The sequence below is a fragment of the Tetrahymena thermophila genome (assembly GCF_000189635.1).
Source record: "Tetrahymena thermophila SB210 genomic scaffold scf_8254652, whole genome shotgun sequence".
Taxonomy (NCBI): domain Eukaryota; phylum Ciliophora; class Oligohymenophorea; order Hymenostomatida; family Tetrahymenidae; genus Tetrahymena; species Tetrahymena thermophila.
This window is the reverse complement of record NW_002476420.1, coordinates 483,715-503,689: the sequence shown is the minus strand read 5'-3', so window position 1 is coordinate 503,689 and position 19,975 is coordinate 483,715. Positions and strand designations below refer to the sequence as shown.

At 23.9% G+C, this 19,975-nt stretch overlaps 6 protein-coding genes across 6 annotated transcripts; 1 reads left to right on the top strand and 5 right to left on the bottom strand. All coding sequences in view use genetic code 6, as the record gives it.

The window, feature by feature from the left end:
• Positions 1–537: 537 nt before the first annotated feature.
• TTHERM_00382350 (60S ribosomal protein L26) lies at positions 538–2,430 on the bottom strand (the record flags this gene model as incomplete). Its single annotated transcript, XM_001015519.3, has 4 exons — positions 538–674; positions 1,657–1,749; positions 1,928–2,089; positions 2,415–2,430. The coding sequence occupies 4 exons, from the start codon at positions 2,428–2,430 to the stop codon at positions 538–540; spliced, it is 408 nt and encodes a 135-aa protein (XP_001015519.2).
• A 1,129-nt stretch (positions 2,431–3,559) lies between these two features.
• On the bottom strand, positions 3,560–5,892 carry TTHERM_00382330 (hypothetical protein; the record flags this gene model as incomplete). The annotated part of the gene is made up of 2 exons (XM_001015517.3): positions 3,560–4,229; positions 5,576–5,892. The coding sequence occupies 2 exons, from the start codon at positions 5,890–5,892 to the stop codon at positions 3,560–3,562; spliced, it is 987 nt and encodes a 328-aa protein (XP_001015517.2).
• Positions 5,893–9,651: 3,759 nt separating this feature from the next.
• Positions 9,652–10,527, bottom strand: TTHERM_00382310 (protein phosphatase 2C containing protein; the record flags this gene model as incomplete). The annotated part of the gene is made up of 1 exon (XM_001015515.3): positions 9,652–10,527. One exon carries the CDS (start codon positions 10,525–10,527, stop codon positions 9,652–9,654), a length of 876 nt encoding a protein of 291 aa, XP_001015515.1.
• Positions 10,528–11,842: 1,315 nt separating this feature from the next.
• On the bottom strand, positions 11,843–14,396 carry TTHERM_00382300 (hypothetical protein; the record flags this gene model as incomplete). The annotated part of the gene is made up of 3 exons (XM_001015514.1): positions 11,843–13,405; positions 13,550–14,157; positions 14,219–14,396. 3 exons carry the CDS (start codon positions 14,394–14,396, stop codon positions 11,843–11,845), a joined length of 2,349 nt encoding a protein of 782 aa, XP_001015514.1.
• A 997-nt stretch (positions 14,397–15,393) lies between these two features.
• Positions 15,394–16,375, top strand: TTHERM_00382290 (Mnd1 family protein; the record flags this gene model as incomplete). The annotated part of the gene is made up of 6 exons (XM_001015513.3): positions 15,394–15,465; positions 15,560–15,614; positions 15,695–15,810; positions 15,894–16,001; positions 16,054–16,168; positions 16,227–16,375. 6 exons carry the CDS (start codon positions 15,394–15,396, stop codon positions 16,373–16,375), a joined length of 615 nt encoding a protein of 204 aa, XP_001015513.1.
• A 1,028-nt stretch (positions 16,376–17,403) lies between these two features.
• On the bottom strand, positions 17,404–19,586 carry TTHERM_00382280 (hypothetical protein; the record flags this gene model as incomplete). The annotated part of the gene is made up of 3 exons (XM_001015512.2): positions 17,404–18,967; positions 19,148–19,212; positions 19,419–19,586. 3 exons carry the CDS (start codon positions 19,584–19,586, stop codon positions 17,404–17,406), a joined length of 1,797 nt encoding a protein of 598 aa, XP_001015512.2.
• Between the last annotated feature and the right edge of the window lie 389 nt (positions 19,587–19,975).

Genomic DNA, 19,975 nt, shown 5'->3' with positions numbered 1-19,975 from the left:
ATTATTTTATAAAAATAATTTTTAGATTTGAATAATTAGATTAGAAATCAATAAGACATATATATTTATTGTGATAGTAATTTGTAAAAAAGTTATAATCTGATTTAAATATTTTAAAATAAAATATAAATAAATACATGATTTTATCTTATTTTTTAAAGTGGCTAGATTAAAGATTTTCACGCAAAGATAAAAATAAGAAGTATTTTTGCAAAAGTCAGAATTATTATCCAAGAAAAATTAAATAACTATTTAGTTAATTAATTGAAAAATTAATTAATCTTAGATAAATATTCTTTAGTTTTTTTTCAATTTATGCATTTATTTAAAACAGAATTTATAGGCTTTATTTGATAAATATTTTTACAAAACGAGGAAATATAGTTGAGATTTTTGGGAAAATTTAGAACATAATTAAGATTTTATAAGCGATTTAAATAGTAATACATACAGGCATATATATTAGTCTTTGTATTAATATATAATTTATTGTTTTTACTAAGATTTATAATAGGATTGCATAAATAAACACACCTATCAAGCAACAGTGTGCTTTTGACCCTTGGTCTTAAGGGAAGCAGCCTTTCTGGTGAGGAGGGATTGTCTACTCTTATCAAGCTTCAACTTAGTGAGGACTAATTGGGAAGCAGATAAGGGGATTTGGTAAGGAGCACCTAATTTTAAATACAACAAATTATTACTAAAACATAAATAAGGCTTATTATGAGATGATAACCATATATCCCATTAACAAACAACTAAATAATATAAATTCTTATTATAACTTCTCCTTTCGATTTTAAGCCATTCAAAGACCAATTTAGAGAGCTAGCTCTTAATCATCAATCAATCAATCAATCAATCAATCAAAGTTTACTAATTCAATTAGGTTGATTAATTCATTTATTAATTTATGCTTTTATTTATTAAGTAAGTAGTAGTTAATTACATAATTCATTTATTTATTATTTTGTTTTGTTCGTTCTGTTTTTCCCTGAGATAATTTGAATATTTGAACAAAAACTCATAGTAGATTTTGCAAAGCTATCAAAATAGCAAAGAATCAAATATAGTAACTTTTGTTAAAAGTATCTGAATTTAGATGCAAATTTAAGTGCTTTGATAAATTATTTATTATTCATTTTTGATAAATTAATGCACATACATGCATGCTGGTTGATAGAAATTTTTCATAAATTAATTTAGCCGATTGCATTTTAGATAAATGTGTCTTGTATATTTTTATTCTAGTTTGGTTTTGGTTTTTTTTGTTACTTACTTACACCTCTTTTGCTTTTAATTTGCTAATGAATTTCAACTAATTTGCTTAAGATGTTAATAGAGAATGTAATTTTAGTTTAGTTTAGTTTACTGAAATGAATTATAAACTTGAAGGATTGATGGATGAGAGACTAATTAGCTGAATGACTGACTGACTTATTATATTTAATTTAGCTAAATTGCTGAGTTGCCTTTGATAGTTAATTACTAAATATTTCCTAAATTGAACCGAAAATTCTTAAAATTTAAGGAGAAGTATATTGTTATAACCTAACACATAAGATTTCTACATATTATTTAGTCTTGTTATTCATTTGGTATATAGTTTATTTGGCTAAAAGCTAGTTAAAAGTTGATATTTGGTTAAAAAATTACCGTTGAGTTTGTTCTTGGAGATCTTTTCAACGTGGATAGCCCATTTCTTTCTGTAGACTTGAGTAACCTTACCCTTGTTACCTTTGAATTTACCTTTTTAATTAAAAAATAGTTTAGATAAGATCATCAGAAGCATAGGACTGAAATCTAATGAATAAGAAAGAGAATTTGTTTATTTGATAGATTGATGCTTTATCTAATCAAATCCTACTTTCCATAAAACTATTTCTAAAATAAAACAGAAATTGTGCTATTTGAATTCGGTTTTTACCTCTAACAATAAGAACTTCGTCGTCCTTTCTAACGGGCATGGATCTAACGTTGTACTTAGATCTGAGATCCTTGGAAAGGTGAGCAGACATCAAGGTTTGTCTGAGGTGAGAGGGAGAGGCGAAATGAGCCTTTCTTTATTTTCTTCTAGCAGATGAAACTTCTGTAATAATAAAAAATTTAGTTAATTAAATGCTTTCATTATCTAATTTGCTGAATTATTTCCATCCTTTTTTCTTTGGTTGAATGAGAGAGACAACGAAGAACAAACAGAACATGATCTAATTTTTGATTGTATTAAAAATCGAATGCATTTAAATGCTTGATTGCAAAATTTTTGCGACGCAGCCTTCATTTTACAAAGCGTGTATGTCGCTTGCGAATAAATAAACTCTCTGGCTGATGGGTTGATCATTGGTTCTCGTGTCCGTCCCATTTAAGGATGTCCAGCATTCAGTAGAATTATTATAAAAATATTAAATGTATACCGACGTGGGTTTTCATTTCTATTATTTATAAGTCTTTTGATAATGTTACTATTTGTATTTATTAATTCCTTTTATTTTAATTTAATATCTTTTCTTTTTAGCGTGCACCCAATTTTAATTCCCTCACATCAATTAGACCTCCTCTCTCTTTTTCTTTGAACTCTTAATTTTAACTTCGAAAAAATTTAATTTTTCCTTTTTACCCACTTTATTATTCTTATTATTTTCATACATATCCATTGCTCATACTTCACTCATTTTTGATAGTTCATTCATTCATTCTTTGACAAACACTTCATATATTTGCATGTATATGCTTCTTTATCCATTTTATTATTCTGCCATTTATTATTTTATTCATTCCACTTGACATTTAATTTTATGTCCACCTAATAAAATTATATTAATTCTCTGAATTGATTTTTTTATTAAGTTAAAATAATTTTTCAATAAATAAATTAATTAAATTACAAATAATTTATTCAATAATTTAAAAAATCCAGTGCATTTATTTAAAAACAATTAGATAAGCTAGCAAGCAAAAATACCTTCATTATTAATATTTATTATAAATAAAACTCCTTTAATTACAATAACAAAAAAAAAAATTCTATTTTTTTAATTTTATTTTTAAAAATAAGTCTAAAAAATGATAAAATAATTTATTAAAAAAATTTATTTCTTTCAAAATTTGAAAAAGAAAAATAAATAAATAATAAAAAGGATTTGATTTATTTTCTAACATAAGTTTTTTTTTCTTTGAATTTTTTCATTTATTTATTTTTAATTATTCTTTTTTTATTTGAATGAAAAACATTTTATTAGATAAAAAAAATGATAAATTATTTTAACAATTTTTTTAAAAGTGAAAATGATCAAAAAAAAAAAAATAAATATGAAAATTTATTTATTTATTTATGATAAAATAATTTTAAGCATTCATTTTGGTATGTATAATTTCTAAAGTTTAAAAAAAGATGTTAAGTGAAGAATGCCGTTTTGAAGTTTAATATTAAGAAAGTGGCCCATATTTGAAAATACTTTACTACGCAGAACATAAATAAATGCGATTTAATTCAAATTAACTTGAGCTCTGTTTATTTATTTTTACAGGAAATATTTATTTTTATAGAAGATAATAAAAATCAAGCTTGGAATGCCTTTCCGAACTTGGGTTGGAGCCAATCAGGAAGAATGGGCTTGGACTTCTTGGTCTTATTGGCACCATTGTCAGCGGGGAGGGCAGCAGATTGCTTTAATTCGTTCTTGACGGATTCGAGAAGAGCAGGATCGTACTTAGAAGTGTCTCTCTTATTAGCTAAGTCTTCAAGAGCGTAGAATCTGGTGAAGTCGAACTTTTGGCCAGGCTTGGTAACGGCGAAGGGATATCTTTCGATGAAGGTGTTAACTTCCTTTTCGAATTGAGCTCTACCGTCAGCAGTTTATAAGTTGAATTTACCGAAGGGGTTACCGTTAGCTTCTTACTTTTCCTTTTCAGAGTAGGACTCGTAGAATGCTTCATTGTAGAAGAATCTATCCCAAGCTTCGTTTCTGAAGAGACCGTAGTATTAGAACATATCTAAGGGGGTAATCTTAGAGAGGGAAGTCCATCTACCGATAGGAGTCATATCACTCATATATTCTCTGTAGACGAAGTTTTCCCAGTTGAAAATATTATCAACAGTTTCGGAAAGTTATCTTTCTTCAGCTTCCTTTCTAACCCAGTCAGGGACGTAGAAACCTCTTAAACCTCTTTCGACCTTGTAATATCTAGCTCTTCTCTTCTTCATGAATAAAACGGTGTAGGGATGTAAGCTATTTAAATTGTTATCAATAAATTAATTTGCTCATAATTTTAATTATATTCATGATATTTATTTTTACAACAAAACCTCGTTTTTTCATTATTCCTTCATTTAAAAAAAATTGATAATGGCTTTTCAATAAATAAATCATCATTATCATTATCATCATCTATATTAAATTCACAAAGCATAATCAACTTAAAATCTTATTAAAAAATTTCTGTAAAATAAAAAATAATATGGGTTGGTTTACCAAAACCTATTCTAATCATTTATAAATAAATAAATAATTAAGTAAATGAGTACTAACTAACTAGCTGTCATAAATGATAATTCAGCCGATTTTTATTGAAATGGACAGATAAAATGAATTTTTAGAAAATTCCATTTTGATGACTCACTCATTAAATTTTAAATGAGTTATGATTTTATTGATTGATTGGCTGGTAAAGCGAAAATGAGAAAAATATAAAATTGAATAAATAAATAAATTAAGATTTGTTTTCTATTTAAATTTAGATAATAAATTTAACATAGCTCGCAATTAATTTCTATTTATGCACAATATTTTTCAATCGTTTGGATTCAAAATGAACTGTCTGAATTTCTTTCTGTCAAATTCATTTATTTATTCTCTTAATAATTTTAATATTTACTGCTTATTTCCATAGACTAAATGCTAATAAAATTTATCATCGGTAATAGCAGCCGCTGAATTTTTGTTTATGAACCTACTTTTTGATAGCATTTTTTGAAAATATCTGGAAATAGTTAATCGCTATTCGATTAGGAAATATCTGAGCTAAAAAAATTGATTTGCACGTTTCAAATTTTTATATTCCTAACTTTTAGTACTATCAAACTTATTTCTATTAGAAATATTATTCTTTGAAGCTCTTCGCTTCATAAAATTCAAATTATTTGACTCCATGGAAGGTCAATCATTTTGTTTCTTGTTTTCTAATATTGGATTGAATCAAATGTCCAATCTATTTTGCTAGAATTCTTATTATATACCTAAAATTTGTAAAACAAACTGACCAAATATCTAAAATGTGGTCAGTTTACAATTGCCTATCTTTTAAGATAACTTGTTTGCTCGCTGTTATATAAAAAGCTCCCTACTCAGTTTACATAAGAAGGGAAAAGAAAAAAAATTTGCCTTTATATTAATAAAGAAATTTAATCTTAAATCCTATTTCGCTTGTTTCTTAATTAATTTATTTATTTAGTTGATTTTTTTGCTTGTTTATTGCTATTGTGAAGGTAAAGATATGAAAGAGGTAGTTTGTTTGGATTTTTATCATGAGATATAATTAGATACTTCAATTTCTAATAAATAAAATGGATAATCACTTTTATCTGGCAACAGTTTCAAAGAAATAACATCTTCTGAGTTCTCTGTCCATGAAAAGGAGAGAGTCTTCAAGAGTGAGACCTCTTTGGTGAGCAATATCGAGTCTCCATCTGTAAATGAATTTGGCGAGGAGGGGTTCGAGAGCTCTCAAAATGACTCCAGAGAAACCAGTGTTGAAAGCGTTGTGTTGAGCAACCTTGAACCATTCAGTTCTGTTTTCATTATACCACTTGCTAGGAGCGCCAATAACTCTCTATCTGGAGAAAGCCTTAACGTTGACTAATTGTTCCCACAAAATCTTTTCCAATCTGACCATTTTTAATAAAATATCTCTTCTTCTTTTAAAAAAAATTTTAACTTTTTTTTATTCTTTTCTTCTGAAATTATTAGATATTTTATGTATTATCTTTTCCCTTCTTCTCGCCCTTTATTTTATTTTATTATTTTTTGTATTAACTTTTTCTTCTTCTTTCTTCTTTCTTCCATCTTATTTTTCATTTCTTTTACTCTTCACGATTTCTCTCTCTTCATCTTTATTTTCTTTACTTATTTTAAGTCTTCTTTGCAATTCTTTCAGTGTATCACAGCTTCTTAATTAATTAATTACTAGCTGCCTAATTCAATTGCATATATACACAAATAATTAAAAAAATGCATGATTTATACCTGTTGATCAATTCAATTCTATTATTTCTGAAAGCATTAATTAAATTATTTTTGTATTCTATTTTCAAAAATTAAAATGAATTCTTCATTCATTCATTCATTTATTAAATTTCAAACTCTCTAAAAATATTTTATATTGTAGATATTATTTTTTAAATGGAAAAAAAAAATCAGATATTCAATAAAATTTTAAATACAAGCTAATTCAAACAAAAACTCAAAAATAACAGTTAGATTATGAATTTAAATCTATGTATCTATCTATATGTTCTTATTTCAATTTTTATTTTGAATGTTTAATTTTATCACTAAAAAATATATTAGGAAAGGAAAATATTTTTGAATCTAAAGCTTCCTTAATAAAAAATCTATTTTTAGTTTTTAAATGCTTTAAAGAAATTTTCATAATATTTTTAATTACTCAAAAATAAAAAATAAATTTTTTTTTTCAAAAGCAAAAATTTAGAAATTGTAAATTTAATAATTAAATGTTCATCTTTTATTTATGAAAAGAAAAAGAAATTAAACTAGGTTTTTTTATAATTCTATCAAGTTAGGAAATTTTCATCAAAATAAGAGAGTTAGAAATATTTTAATGATGAATTTTTAATAGATATTTTATGTTAGTTATCATGCACAAAATTAACAGTTAATAATTCTATTAAATATAAAATAAATAAATAAATAAATAATTTAATTACTATTTAAAATAATTAGAAACAAAAGTTATCATAAAATATTTATTTTAATTTTTTTCAAATAACAATAAATTTAATTTAAAAATTTATTTTAAAGTAGAAAATAAAGAGAAACTCTTAACTAAAAACAAGAAAAAGATTTCTATAAAATTATGAATAAAATCACTAATAAATATTTCTGAAGTGAAATCAAAGTATTCAAATTTCTTCTTAGTTATTCGTTGTTTTAATAATTTAATCTTACTATTTAAATTTATTTTTTCATATATTAATAAGATTGTGTTGAGGTTAGAGAATATTAATAAATGCTATTTTTGTTGTTGTTTTGTTCTCAAAAATGTAAGCTTGTGTGTTTTAAACAAACATGAAATTTCTTTAGATTTTTACATTTGATTAAATTTAAATTTAATTAAAAAACTATTAAATATTTTTAATTTTTTTAAAATCAACCAATTAAAAGTTTTGATAAAATGTAAACAACAAACAATAAGTATAAGTATTAAGATAATTTAAGCTAACAAATTCTACTTTAAAATTTTATTTGCATGAACAGTCTAAATCAATAAAATAAATTAAATAATAAAGAATCAAAAAATAAATTTATTTATTTACAACGTTATCAAGTTATATCTGAGTAAAAAAAGTTTTTGCTTAATTTTAATTAAATATTGTTTGTTATTTAAATAATAAGCTTCTCATCTCTCAAAATTTAAACATAAAACCTGAGTGAAGAATATAAAATTTATTTAACTGAGGTTTTTAGTTCTTGGATAAAAAATATTTACTCCTGTAAAATATCAATTATTTTTAATTTTGTATTTTTACTTTTTAAATTTTCTTAAATTAACACTAATAAATTTTCATAACCTTTATACTATTTAGAGAAAAATAATAAATATTTTTTGTTTAGTTCTTATAAAATTTGTTCCTAATTAATTAATAAATACGTACATATTTACAGTATATTGATTATTTTATTTTATTAACTAAATTAAAAAAATCTTCTGTTTAGTTATTATTGTTATAATATTATTATGATCGCTTTGAATTCAATTTTAGCTACAATATAAATATTTACCAATAAATTAAACGTGTAAAATTATGTTCTTATCTGCTATCTTTATAAATATATTGATAAGATTACAGGTTAAATTAATAAGCAATTACTAAAATATAAATATCATTTTAAACAAAAAATGTTATTTATTCTAATTCTAATAGAAAGAAATCTATGTTACTAAAAAATTATTTTTGCTATATTTTTAAAGTAAAAGTTTATAATTTAAATAAATTTATTCATTTTTTCTTCTAAAAAACTTTTATGTTTCATCTACATTTAATAATTGAATTTCATTAACCATATTAGGAGTAACTAAAGCAATATTTAATATTCCTCATTTAAACATTTTTAAATTTAAATTTGACTTTTATCAAATAGATTTATTTGATTAAAAAATAATAGTTCTTATTTAAATAAATAAATAAGTCTGAAAAAGTTTACTATTTTATTTAAATTGTGTGTTTAGAAATTTAGATTAAAAATTTGAATTTCTACAACTCAAATCTTAAAAAATATTATGAATTTAAAAGCAGAATTAGTATTTAATTAAGTTTTGACTGTTTGGAATTAGGTTAAATTCATAAATATATAGTTTATTTCAAAATTAGAATTAGAATTTTAGATATTAGAATTTAATTAATTTTTTAATTTATATTTTCAAAACTATCTATTTAAAACTAAAAATCTTTTCATTTTAAAATGTGCCAAAATTTAAGATAGATAAAAATAATCCGTAACTAATTGCTATTAGAATATATAAGATATTAGCCAAGAAATAAAAAATTCATAGGAGGAAAAATTGAAGAAAAATCTTCTATTTGAAAAAATCTTTTTGGTATTTAGCAAAAGTAAAAGTGAAATTTTATTTGTGTAGTATTTTTTATTAAAAAGCTTTAAGATATTATTTTTTTTTGTGATTAGATTTTAGTTTTTGTGATTAAATATTTGAAAGAATAAATCTTTTATAAAAATTGAGATCTTCAGAAAAAAAACTAGATATGAGTCAATATGTAGGTAGGTAGGTAGGTAGGTAGGTAGGTAGGTAGGTTAGATTGTATGTATTTATGCAAAACAAAATTACAAAATTGATAAGATAAAAAATTTATAAACATTTGATTAACTGATTTTTCTTAAGCATTCATGAATTGGCTTTAATAAAACAATAATAATAGGATGGGATGGACCAGCACTTTAGTTTATGCTTGATTGTATGTTGGCTTAATATTCTAAAAAAAAAACATCTATATGAGCATTTGTGCTTTTACAAATAATAGATAAATATTGATATGTAGGCAAACAAATAGCATTAAAAAGTTTTTATTTGTTTATTAATATGTTATCTGCTGTTTAAATACTCATCTTAGGTGATTGAATCATACTTATTGAAAGCTAAAAAGAAGGTTTAGATAATAGCTATTTTAAAGTTAGTATTTTTTATTTATTTATTAATTTGTTAGCTGTTTATTTTGCTTGTTCACTGACTGGCTGGTTTGTTTGCTTGCTTGCTTGTTTATTTAGTTAGTTAATAATTTGGTAGCTTGACTTCATTTCTTTATTGTTTATTTAAGATGAGAAAGTCAGAAACAATCAATCAATCAATTGATCAAATAATGAATGAATGAATTAATTTAAATAAAATTAATTCTTTACTTCAATGAGTAACTCTAATAACAATAATACTCATATTATCAAGACCACTAGTTTATCCAGCAGTTGTAGGAGCTAAGATTTCATCGAGGAATCTTTCACATTAATCTTTCAAGTTAACAGATTTATTTTTGAAGGTATCCACTATTGCTTAGTTGGAACGGCATTCCCAAATACCATCACAACCAAGGATAATTAATTCAATATCAGCATTTAATTCTCTATCAGTAACGTCAGGGAAAGCAGTAATTATAAAATCTTTAGGGTCAGTGTTTTTGGAATCTTTTTCATTTACTTTATATTCTAAATCACCTAATGCTCTAGAAAGATTCAGATTTCCATTGACTCTACCTTAGAAAACTTCGCCACCTGCTTTTTGAATACGTTTCTTTTCTTTGTCATCATCAGGCTTATGATCTTCACTCAAAGCAACTGCTGTTCCCTTAACAGAAACAATTGCACGAGAATCACCGCAATTTGCACAGTAAATTTTATCATTTGTAATCAGCACAACGTTAGCAGTGCATCCTGCATTTGGGTTATCGATTTCTGAGGTACCTTCTTCTGACCTAATAAGATCATCCATTTTTAAGAAAGTGCGTTCTAAAGCTTCTTTATATTTGCCGCTTTTATATTCATTACTATTGACTAGTTCAGATTGGAACTTCTAAGCAACAAATTAGGCAACTTCTTTACCACCATGACCATCAAAGACACCAAAAAGAGCAGTACCTTTATTGTCAATATCTAAATTATTGATATGGGCATCTTCCATACTTGTTCTCCATCCTTACATAGAAACTGAAGCATATTAGAACTTTTGATTTTAATTCACTTCAGATTCCTTTGTCTTTACAGGCTAAGATAAATAACTCCCCATTTCTCCTTGTCTTAATTATATTCTTCTTTCCTTTTTTTATTGTTTTCACTAGTTTTCTAATGCTTTATTTGATTTTTATCTATCACCACACTAACTATATGGATTATAAAGACTTATTTCCTTGAAAGAGTTTTTCTCTATTCTTTTTATAGTTTATTTGTTTGTTTTTTTGAATTAATTCAAATCCTAGCTTTTTTTATGAAAATTATTATATCAAATCAAGAAGCATTTATTTATTTTTTATTCATACATGCATTGATTAATAAATAAATAGATATATATATACATATATTCAATTAATAGTCATACATACATGCATTAGGACATATAAATGATACTATATGATCAACTTCTCATCTAAGTAGTTAGTGAAAATAAGTTCAATACAAATTTTTATTTCTGAAAAAATTACAATAAAATCACATCAGTATTTCCTTTCAGCCAATTAATTATTTAATTTTCAATTTTTGCTATCCTCAATTTCCAAAGTTAAGACACACTCACTCTTTCTCTTTCTAGTTCAACTTATATGATCCACTTTAAATTTTATTGCATTTTGCTTAATTTAAGCTAAAAAATGTTTTAAAAGATTAAATAAATACGCTCCCTTTCGTAACTAACTATTCTCTCTGCTCATAAATTTATTATTTTTTACATTTTTATTTAACAGGTTTTTGAGAAAATCTTAGTAAACAAAAAAAAATTTAAAATTTGTATTTAAAATATATTTATATCAATTACTAAAAATAGGATTAATCAAATATGCATTAAAATTAAACTTCAATAACTATTAAGGAAGTAAAAGGTTTATAAAAAAATAAATGCGTTTTGCAAATATTACAAAAACAAAATATATTTATCTCATTAATTAAATAAATAGAATTGTTTTATTTTAGATATTTATTGTAAATTCTCATTAATTATTATAAATATATATTGACGAACATCCTAAATTAATAAAATTAAAAATTTTAAGATTTTTGTTGAAATGAAAATATTAATAAATTAAATTGTAGAAAAACTACGATAAATGAACTACTATAAATAGTTTAGTTATTAAATTTATATAAACCAAATATGAATACAAACATAAATTTATAAATAGTTCTAATTTTTAATGATTTGCATTTAGTATTGGTTGATTCTTTGTCAATATACTTACTTAAGAGTTAGGTCAGAAAATATGTAAAAATGTTTAGTTTAATTTTGTTGAATTGTTAGTTGATATTATGTGTAGGTAGATAGGTAGCTATATAAATAAGAGATTTAATTATATTTATATATATAAATAAATAAGAAAATAAGTAAGTAAGGGTCAAACATTGTTAGATCTCCATTAAGGAACTTTTAATCTGCCACCTATTCCGAGAGGGTTTCCTGCAAAAGAGTCAGCAGAAGGTCCAAATCTATCAATTTTACCTTGGTTGTCAAACTTTTGAGTTATTCTTCTCTCAGCAGCCTTTGTTTATTCAAGTAAGCGATTTTCTATGTATGAATACTTTTCTTTATTAATGGATTATATACGCTAAATATCAATGGATTCCTCTTTTGTTTATATTTTCTTTTCAAGTACTCTAATTTGTTTCTTTCTAACCATCTATTCTTCCTTTGCTTTTATTCTTGTTATTTCGGTTAGAGATACCTTTTTTTTAACTTTTTCTTTTTCTTTTTATAATTCTTCCATTTCTCTCAATTTTTTTCTCTCCAATTCCTTCTGTTCTTGATATTATTTTATAAGTTACTTCCTTTCTTCTTTGAGTTTATCATCTCTGATCCTCTTTTCTTTGTCAAGAGACTGAAGTATTCTCTTTTCTTCTAACTCTTGCTATACGATGTTATCCTTATAACTTAGTTTATTCTACTTCCAAACCATAATTTTATCTTTTTGTTTAAGACGCTCTTCCATGATCTGCTCTCTGGTCTTTTTGAGTTTTCTTTAAATGAGCACTTCCTCTTATATTTTTACTTTTTTAGATTTTAACTCTTCTTCTAATTGTGTTTTTTGATCCTTGATGAGTTTATATCTCTTTAAGACATCTTTTTTTTCTTAATCCAATGCTGAATATTATAAGTAAAGTTGAATATGTTCTTCGATTTCTTCTTTATCATGAACAGGAATAACATTCACACATTCCTCTATAAATTTTGTGTTGTTGATCTCATTTTTATATTTGCTTTTGACTCTAAGAAAGTCTTGGTGATCTTCCTTGAGCCAGCCTAAGCTTTAATCACCCATATTCTTCATTTACTACGAGATTTTGTCTATGTTGAGTTTCAAATCTTAAAGGTCATTTTCCATATCTTCAATTTAATTTTCAATTTCTTTAATATCATTTTGCTCCTATTCATTTTACTTCTTTTGTTTCTTACCCTACTGCAATGCAAAATTTAATTCATCTCTCATTATATCTTCATCAGGATCATAATCATCTCCCTCTTACTCTCTCTGATCATCTTCATTTCCTGAGTCATCAACTGTCTCTTTTTAGTTAACTTTACTGCCAAAGTCAGACAAACTGTTTTTACTCTAAGAAGGCTAAGTATTTCTATGATTAGTATCTTATTCTCTTCCAATATTCTCCTTATTGCTAATGCTATTTTTTCTTAAAGGAGGAATCTTATTATTCTAATTTGAGCTATTCTTTTTAAGTTTTGTTTTAATTTTATTCTCTATTTCTAACTCTTCATCTTATTACTGGTCTTCTACTCCATAGTTGACACCAACTTAATTTAATATTTCTCTATACTCCTCTTCTTCATCTTCATCGGTATCTAGCAGTAACTATAAATTAGTTTAATAACTATTGCTTTCTAGCTTATTTTGAGTAGGTTAACTTCTAGCAAATGAGTGAACTCCCCCATTTTTCGTTAAAACAGACTATTTTAAAAGTGCATTTCATATAATTTAAAATATTTAAGATTCATTTAAATTACATAATAACTTTATTACTAAATAAAACAAATAAATAAATAAAAAAATAAATATCCCTTCTTAAAAACTTTATTTACAATTATTTTTTACCTCATTACCATCCTAATATTCTTCTGCCACTTCATTTACTTCATACAAATTCACCTGCGAATTCTATTTAAGCATTTTAGCTAGCTTTATTGCTTCACTTTTTTTCTTTCCCTTTTGATCATAATCATCTCCATAGTTTTCCTTCTTGGTTCTTTTCAATTTATCATTTTCTGATTCATCATCGGAATCCTCTCCCGAATCACTTTCGTTGTTAATCTTTTTATCTATTTTTGATAGATATTCTTCGATTTGACTTTTCTCTGATTCCATCGAATTAAAGATATCCATCTGCTCTAATTTCAAATCATCAAATTTTTTTTCTAAAACCTAAATCTAATCCTACAATTACTCAGGTCTTACTTTTTTGCTGCGTTTATTTTCTTTGTAAATTCTCAATTCTACTTTTAAAGCTTTAATTTTCTTAAAAATAAGTTCTCTCTCACGAGATCTATCATAATTATTTTCGTCTTCTTCGCTGCTCATCATTATAATCTTATGTTTCAACTTGGTAGTTTTGTTTAATGCCAAAAGCTTCAAAACATTTATTTGATTATGCTCAAACAGCTCATGTCTAATTTGATTATAAATTTCTCTCCATTCCTAAACATCTTTTGTCAAATAGTTATTTATTTTTAAATATCTATTGATTTATTTAAAGCAAATATCTACCTGTAATATCTTGATTGTCTTATACTTCTTCCTCATCTTCACTTTTTTATTATTATTCTTGCTAATAACCCTCATTTTAATCTTCTTATTCCTAATCATTGTTATTCACCTTATAATTTCTAATTGTTTCTTATAGATAAGATTTCCCCTTAATGTGAGTTTTATCATCATTAATCATTTTTAATAAATATCACTTTATAATTTATGAAATTATCAAAATTTCAAAAATATTATCAATCAATTTAACTTAGTTGATTTAATCATTAAATTTTTTTTAAGTTAAAAAACAACCAGTTTATTTATCCAGCAATAGCAGCAGTAGTAGGAATTAATATATTAAAAAAAATAAACAAATCTTTAAAAATTTGATTCAAATAATAAATAATTAATAGAATATTTAAATATCTTTAAATCATATGAAATAAATATATTTTAAAAATAAGAAAATAATTTAAACAGCTCAAATAAATATTTGCTTTTAATTTATTTGATCTTCAACTCAAATTTATATTTTCAAAAGATAAAAATTTAAATTATTTATTTATTTCCTTTAAAATTTAGCTGATTAAACAAATTCTATTTTTTTTTTATATCTTATCTAGAAATAAATAAAAATTCTATTTAGTTTATGCTAATATTCCAAAGAATATTTGAAATTTGACTTCATTTATCATAAAATTTAAACAAAAAATAATTTAGAATCTTCAAGTTTGTTTCATTGAATTAAAGCTGATTTAAAAAGTATTTCATAAAATGAAATTAAAATGAATTAATTGACTTTGTTTTGCTTTGGATTAATTGAACAATAGCTAAATGAACGAACAAATTAATACAATGAAATAAATTAATTTTTAACAATGCAAAAAATAATTATTTATTTATTTTAAAACTTGATTTACTTTAACTTAAGATAAATATAAAACCTAATTAAATATAATTTATAACATTAAAAATGGTTGATTAATAGTTATTTTTTGAAAATAAATCTGATAAAATATCACTATTTTAAAAGAGCGCTAAAATACGCCAATATTGATTGTGTTTGAATTTAAGTACAATAGATACAATTTTCTGCAAAAATTTAATTATTATATTACAAAAAATAATCTAAATAGCTTTTGTAAAGTAAAATATTCATTAGACACCACCAATTTATACCTAATCACTTTTAAGAAATGGCTAAAAGAACTAAACCTTTAACTCTTGAATAGAAGAGAGAAAAAATGCTCCATGTCTTCCATGAAACTGTAACTAATACAAGATTTTTTTTAATAACTATGGTTTTTATATATAAAATGCCTAATTGTGTAGCAAGAAATATTAATGATTTTTTTTTTAAAGCAATAAGTTTACAACTTGAAGGAAATTGAAAAATTCTCCACAAAGGCAGGCATTGGTAATAAATAATAACAATAAGCTTTTTTATTCAAATACTTAAACAAGCATGATGCTATAATTAAATATAATTTTTATTAGTACTTCCTACTGTAAAGGATGTTTTGATGAGTTTGATTGCAGATGGACTTGTTGATTCTGATAAAATTGGTTCTGCTAACTTTTACTGGTCTCTCCCTTCACAAACTTACTTGATTGTAAACTAAATAAATTTACTTTGAAATATTTAAAAGCAATAGTTAAAAGTAGAATTCTTTGAATAGCCATTTTTATATAATAGTTAAAATTAAGATTAGCTGAAGCAGAACAAAAAATGAAAGATTGCGATTAAAAAAAGGTAGAATTAGAGGATGAGCTAGAGAAATCCGTTATAGATAAAGAACCAAGCGTAAATAAAATTTAATAATGATAAAGTTTAATTAATGTATTAAATTAATTAGGATGATCGAACAGAATAGCTGAACAAATTAAAGGAATTGTAAGAAACTTTAAAGAAGAAGGAAAAGGATTTAGAAAAATACAAGAAATACGATCCTGAAAGACTAAAACAACTAGGTAAATAATATGAAATAAAATATATAAAATAATGTTAATCATATATATAAATATAAAGAGGAGTAAACTGAAGATCTTAAAGCTAAGGTTAATCTGTGGACTGATAACTTATTCTCTTTAAAATCTTACATATAAAAATTAACTCCTATGGATGATGAAGAAGTTGAAAAAGCCTTCTCTATTCCAGCTGATCTCGATAATGTATGATAGTTGAACCAACAACTAAATAGTAAGCACTAACTAACTATCTACAAATTTTAAAGTGAAACACAAAAGATAAAATAAATTTATTCATACATTCATTCATTCATAATTATATATTACATACTGAAATTTTATCTATATAAAAATAATAAAATACTTTGATAATAATAATAATAATAACTATTTTCCATGAGTCTTTATTTGTATTACCTTGCTTGATTGTTTGTTTGTGAGTATTCTACCTTTATTATAATTAAAACAAAGTTATTTTATTTCACACTCACTAAAAACTAATTCAACCAGCAAAAAAATATTAGAAAATAATTCATATTATCATTTCATTATATTCTTATATACTTCGTGACATTGTATCAAGATAATCAGTAAAAAAATACATTTTTAGTAAGGAAATTTTTTTAAAATTTTAGTAAAACTTAATTTTTTCAAATTAAAAATATTTATTTTTAAATTTTATCAATTAGTTACATAAAAATAGAAAACAGACATAATAAATACATCATATAATTTTAACAAAACTAATTATTAAAATCTTGCTGTTTAAAAGTTTATCATTAATTAATTAATTATCTTAAATATCATTTATGATTAGTGATATAAAAAAATTATCAATTTTTATGTGTTTAAAATAATTTTGAAAAGTTTAATTTAAAAAGATATATACTAATTTAAATGGTATGTATAATTAATATATTTATATACAGTTGAATTATCTTATAAACTAAAATTAATTGATTAAGTATAAGAACATATTTATTTATTGCTAACTAATATTACGTATACAGATATTTATTACTTTTTTATTTTTTTACAATAATTATTAATTTAGTTTATATAAAATAGATCTAATGTAAGTAAATTGGATATAATTATCATTATCATTCATTAATTTAATTAAGAGTTTATTTAAATATTAATTGAAAATATTAACATATGATTAACTAGTTTATTTATTATAGTTTTTAATTGATTGATTGGTTTATTTATTTATATAATTATTGATTTAAAAAATTTCATTTGTTTTCTTATGGTTAGTCGATATTTTAACTATTGTTTTAATTATGCTATTTGCAGTAAACATCTGAAAAATCGTTCAGATCTATATCATCTAATCTCAATAAATCATCAATATCGTCTTGAGAAGAAATATAACTTTTTGTATTGTTTGGATTGGAGCTAACACTTTCTATATCGCTAAAATTTTCTTGGTCTTGCTCGTCACTGTTTTTTTCACTAAGGAAATTGGCTCTTTGTTTAGAACTGCTTGGCTTTTCTTAGATTTCAGTATACTCTTGATGGTTGATGAATATGTTATTTGAGTCTATTTAATCACTGGGTTCGTAGAAATTACACATCTTTAAATATGGCTCGAATAAGTCTTTTGTTTAATAATTATTCAAATTGTTTTGTTATTATTGAGGCTAATATTAAATATTATTTTGAGCTACTTTTTCTTTCAAGGAATCAAATGTGTTTTAGTTTAGCGTTTCAATAGAATGGACTTAATTCAAATTTTACTAAAGAGTTTGATTTATTTCCAGTGACTTTTACAAGAATGTGAAAGGGTCATACATTTTATTTGGTGATGTTTTGTTGGACTAAGAATTTATTATTTTGGTGTGGTCTCTTTGATAATTAAGGCTATCTCCAAAAAGAGTATTTTAATTTTAAAAAAGGGTTGAGCTAATCTTAGAAGGAATTTCGATAGTAGGATTTAGAAGATTTGATTGGATTGACTAGAAATTATTAGAGCTAAAAAGAGGATTATTTAAAAAAGGTTTACTAGATAAAGTATGGTCTTATTAATTAGATATTTAATTAATTTAATAATTTTTTTATTGTGTTTACAATGATTACTTTTTTTCTTCTTTTATATGAGCTGAGTGATAACGGGGATTTTTATTGATTTTATCATCAACCAGCAACCTTTATTGAAGCTACACTGCAGCCTACTCATTATTATTTTTTATCTTTTTTCTGTTCATTTTTTCATAAATATTATGGAAGTTGCTGATATCATCGCTGTGCTACTCAATTTCTTTTTGTTGTTGTTACTATTTTTAATTTTAAAAGCAACTATTCGTTTTTATTGATTAATTGAAGGTATTTTGCTCTTCTTGTTAGGCTTAATTAATAAGAAAAGCTTCCTCTTCGCTTCTACTTATATTAGAGTTATTTATAACACTAATTTAATCTGAGCTAAACACTTATTCAACTACTTCTTCAATCTTATTTTGCATGAATTATTAATTTTTATTATTTAGAAATGTGCTAATAATGCTGCTCTTTTCTTCTGTAAGAGGAGGTAATCTTTATTATTGATTCACTTGTTGTATTTCCTGCTGAGTCAACTGCTCTTGTTTTTAGTCTTTGTCTTAGTCCACTAAAATATTATTTTAAGGCAAATTATGAAGTTAGTTATCAATAATATCTAAGTTAAAAACAATGTTCAATTTTTTGAAAATTGGGCTTTTTTCAAAACTTTTTTCTAAGCTTATATGTTCTTCTGAATTGTCAGCATCACTTTAGTCTTTCTGCTCCTCTTGATTGTTTTTGTCTAACGAGCGAGGGTTGAAACTATAATTTAAAATACTTTTTAAAAAGGGAACTTATTGATTTTTAGAGAGCTTTAAAGGAAAATTTTTGATATAATACAAAGCAATTTAACCTGATTGAAAATTATGTATAAGAATATCAAAATGTTAGCTAAAATGAGAAAAATTGTTAAAGTGTCAATTAAATTTAACAAAAACTTACTGATTTGAAAGATTCCCATTGGGCTCGTTCTCAATGCTCATCTTCCCAGAGCTTTCGCAAAGTGACTATTATTTAAAAATAGGTTTAGTTTTAACGCTATTTAATATTTTGTAGTTAGTGTTTTGCTTTGATTCAAAACAAAATACGTCCGTCCTCTTCTCTTGATAAAAAGCAAGAGAAAAATAGTATTTTGCAAAAATGAAAGATAAAATAGAAAGATTAATCTAAATAAAGGGGGGAAATGAAGGCATAAATGGAATGAAATGTTTACTGCTCTGTGCTCCAACGAGATTTAATTGTAACATGCAGGCACAAAATTTGGGCTTAAATACATGTTATTATTAGTAGAAGAATTATGCCTTTCTAATTCGTTTGGATTTTGGTATTATTGAAAGAAAAGCAAATTTCCTTAACAAAATTCTGCTTAAGCTTGCTGCATCGCATTCAAAAACTACTAATTATTTTGATTGATATTTTCTTTCTATCAAAAAGAATTTTATATTAATTAAAAATTGACTTTCAATTACAAAATAATTCTCATCTATGTATCTATGAATGTATGAATAAATGAATGAATGATCTCCCAATCAATCTAAAGAATTCTTATGCATTTCATTCATTAAGTTAATTACAAATTTTATAAGTACAGCTAAGTCGTATGCCAAAAGATTAATCATAAGCTTGATTTATTAATAATAACCTTTCTTTTTATATTAAGACTGATTTATTAATTTTTAAACAAAGTTATTCCTTCATATTAGCCTGACAAACTCAAAAATTAATTAATCTTCTATATATGTATGTATATGTTGGAGAGTAAAAAACCAT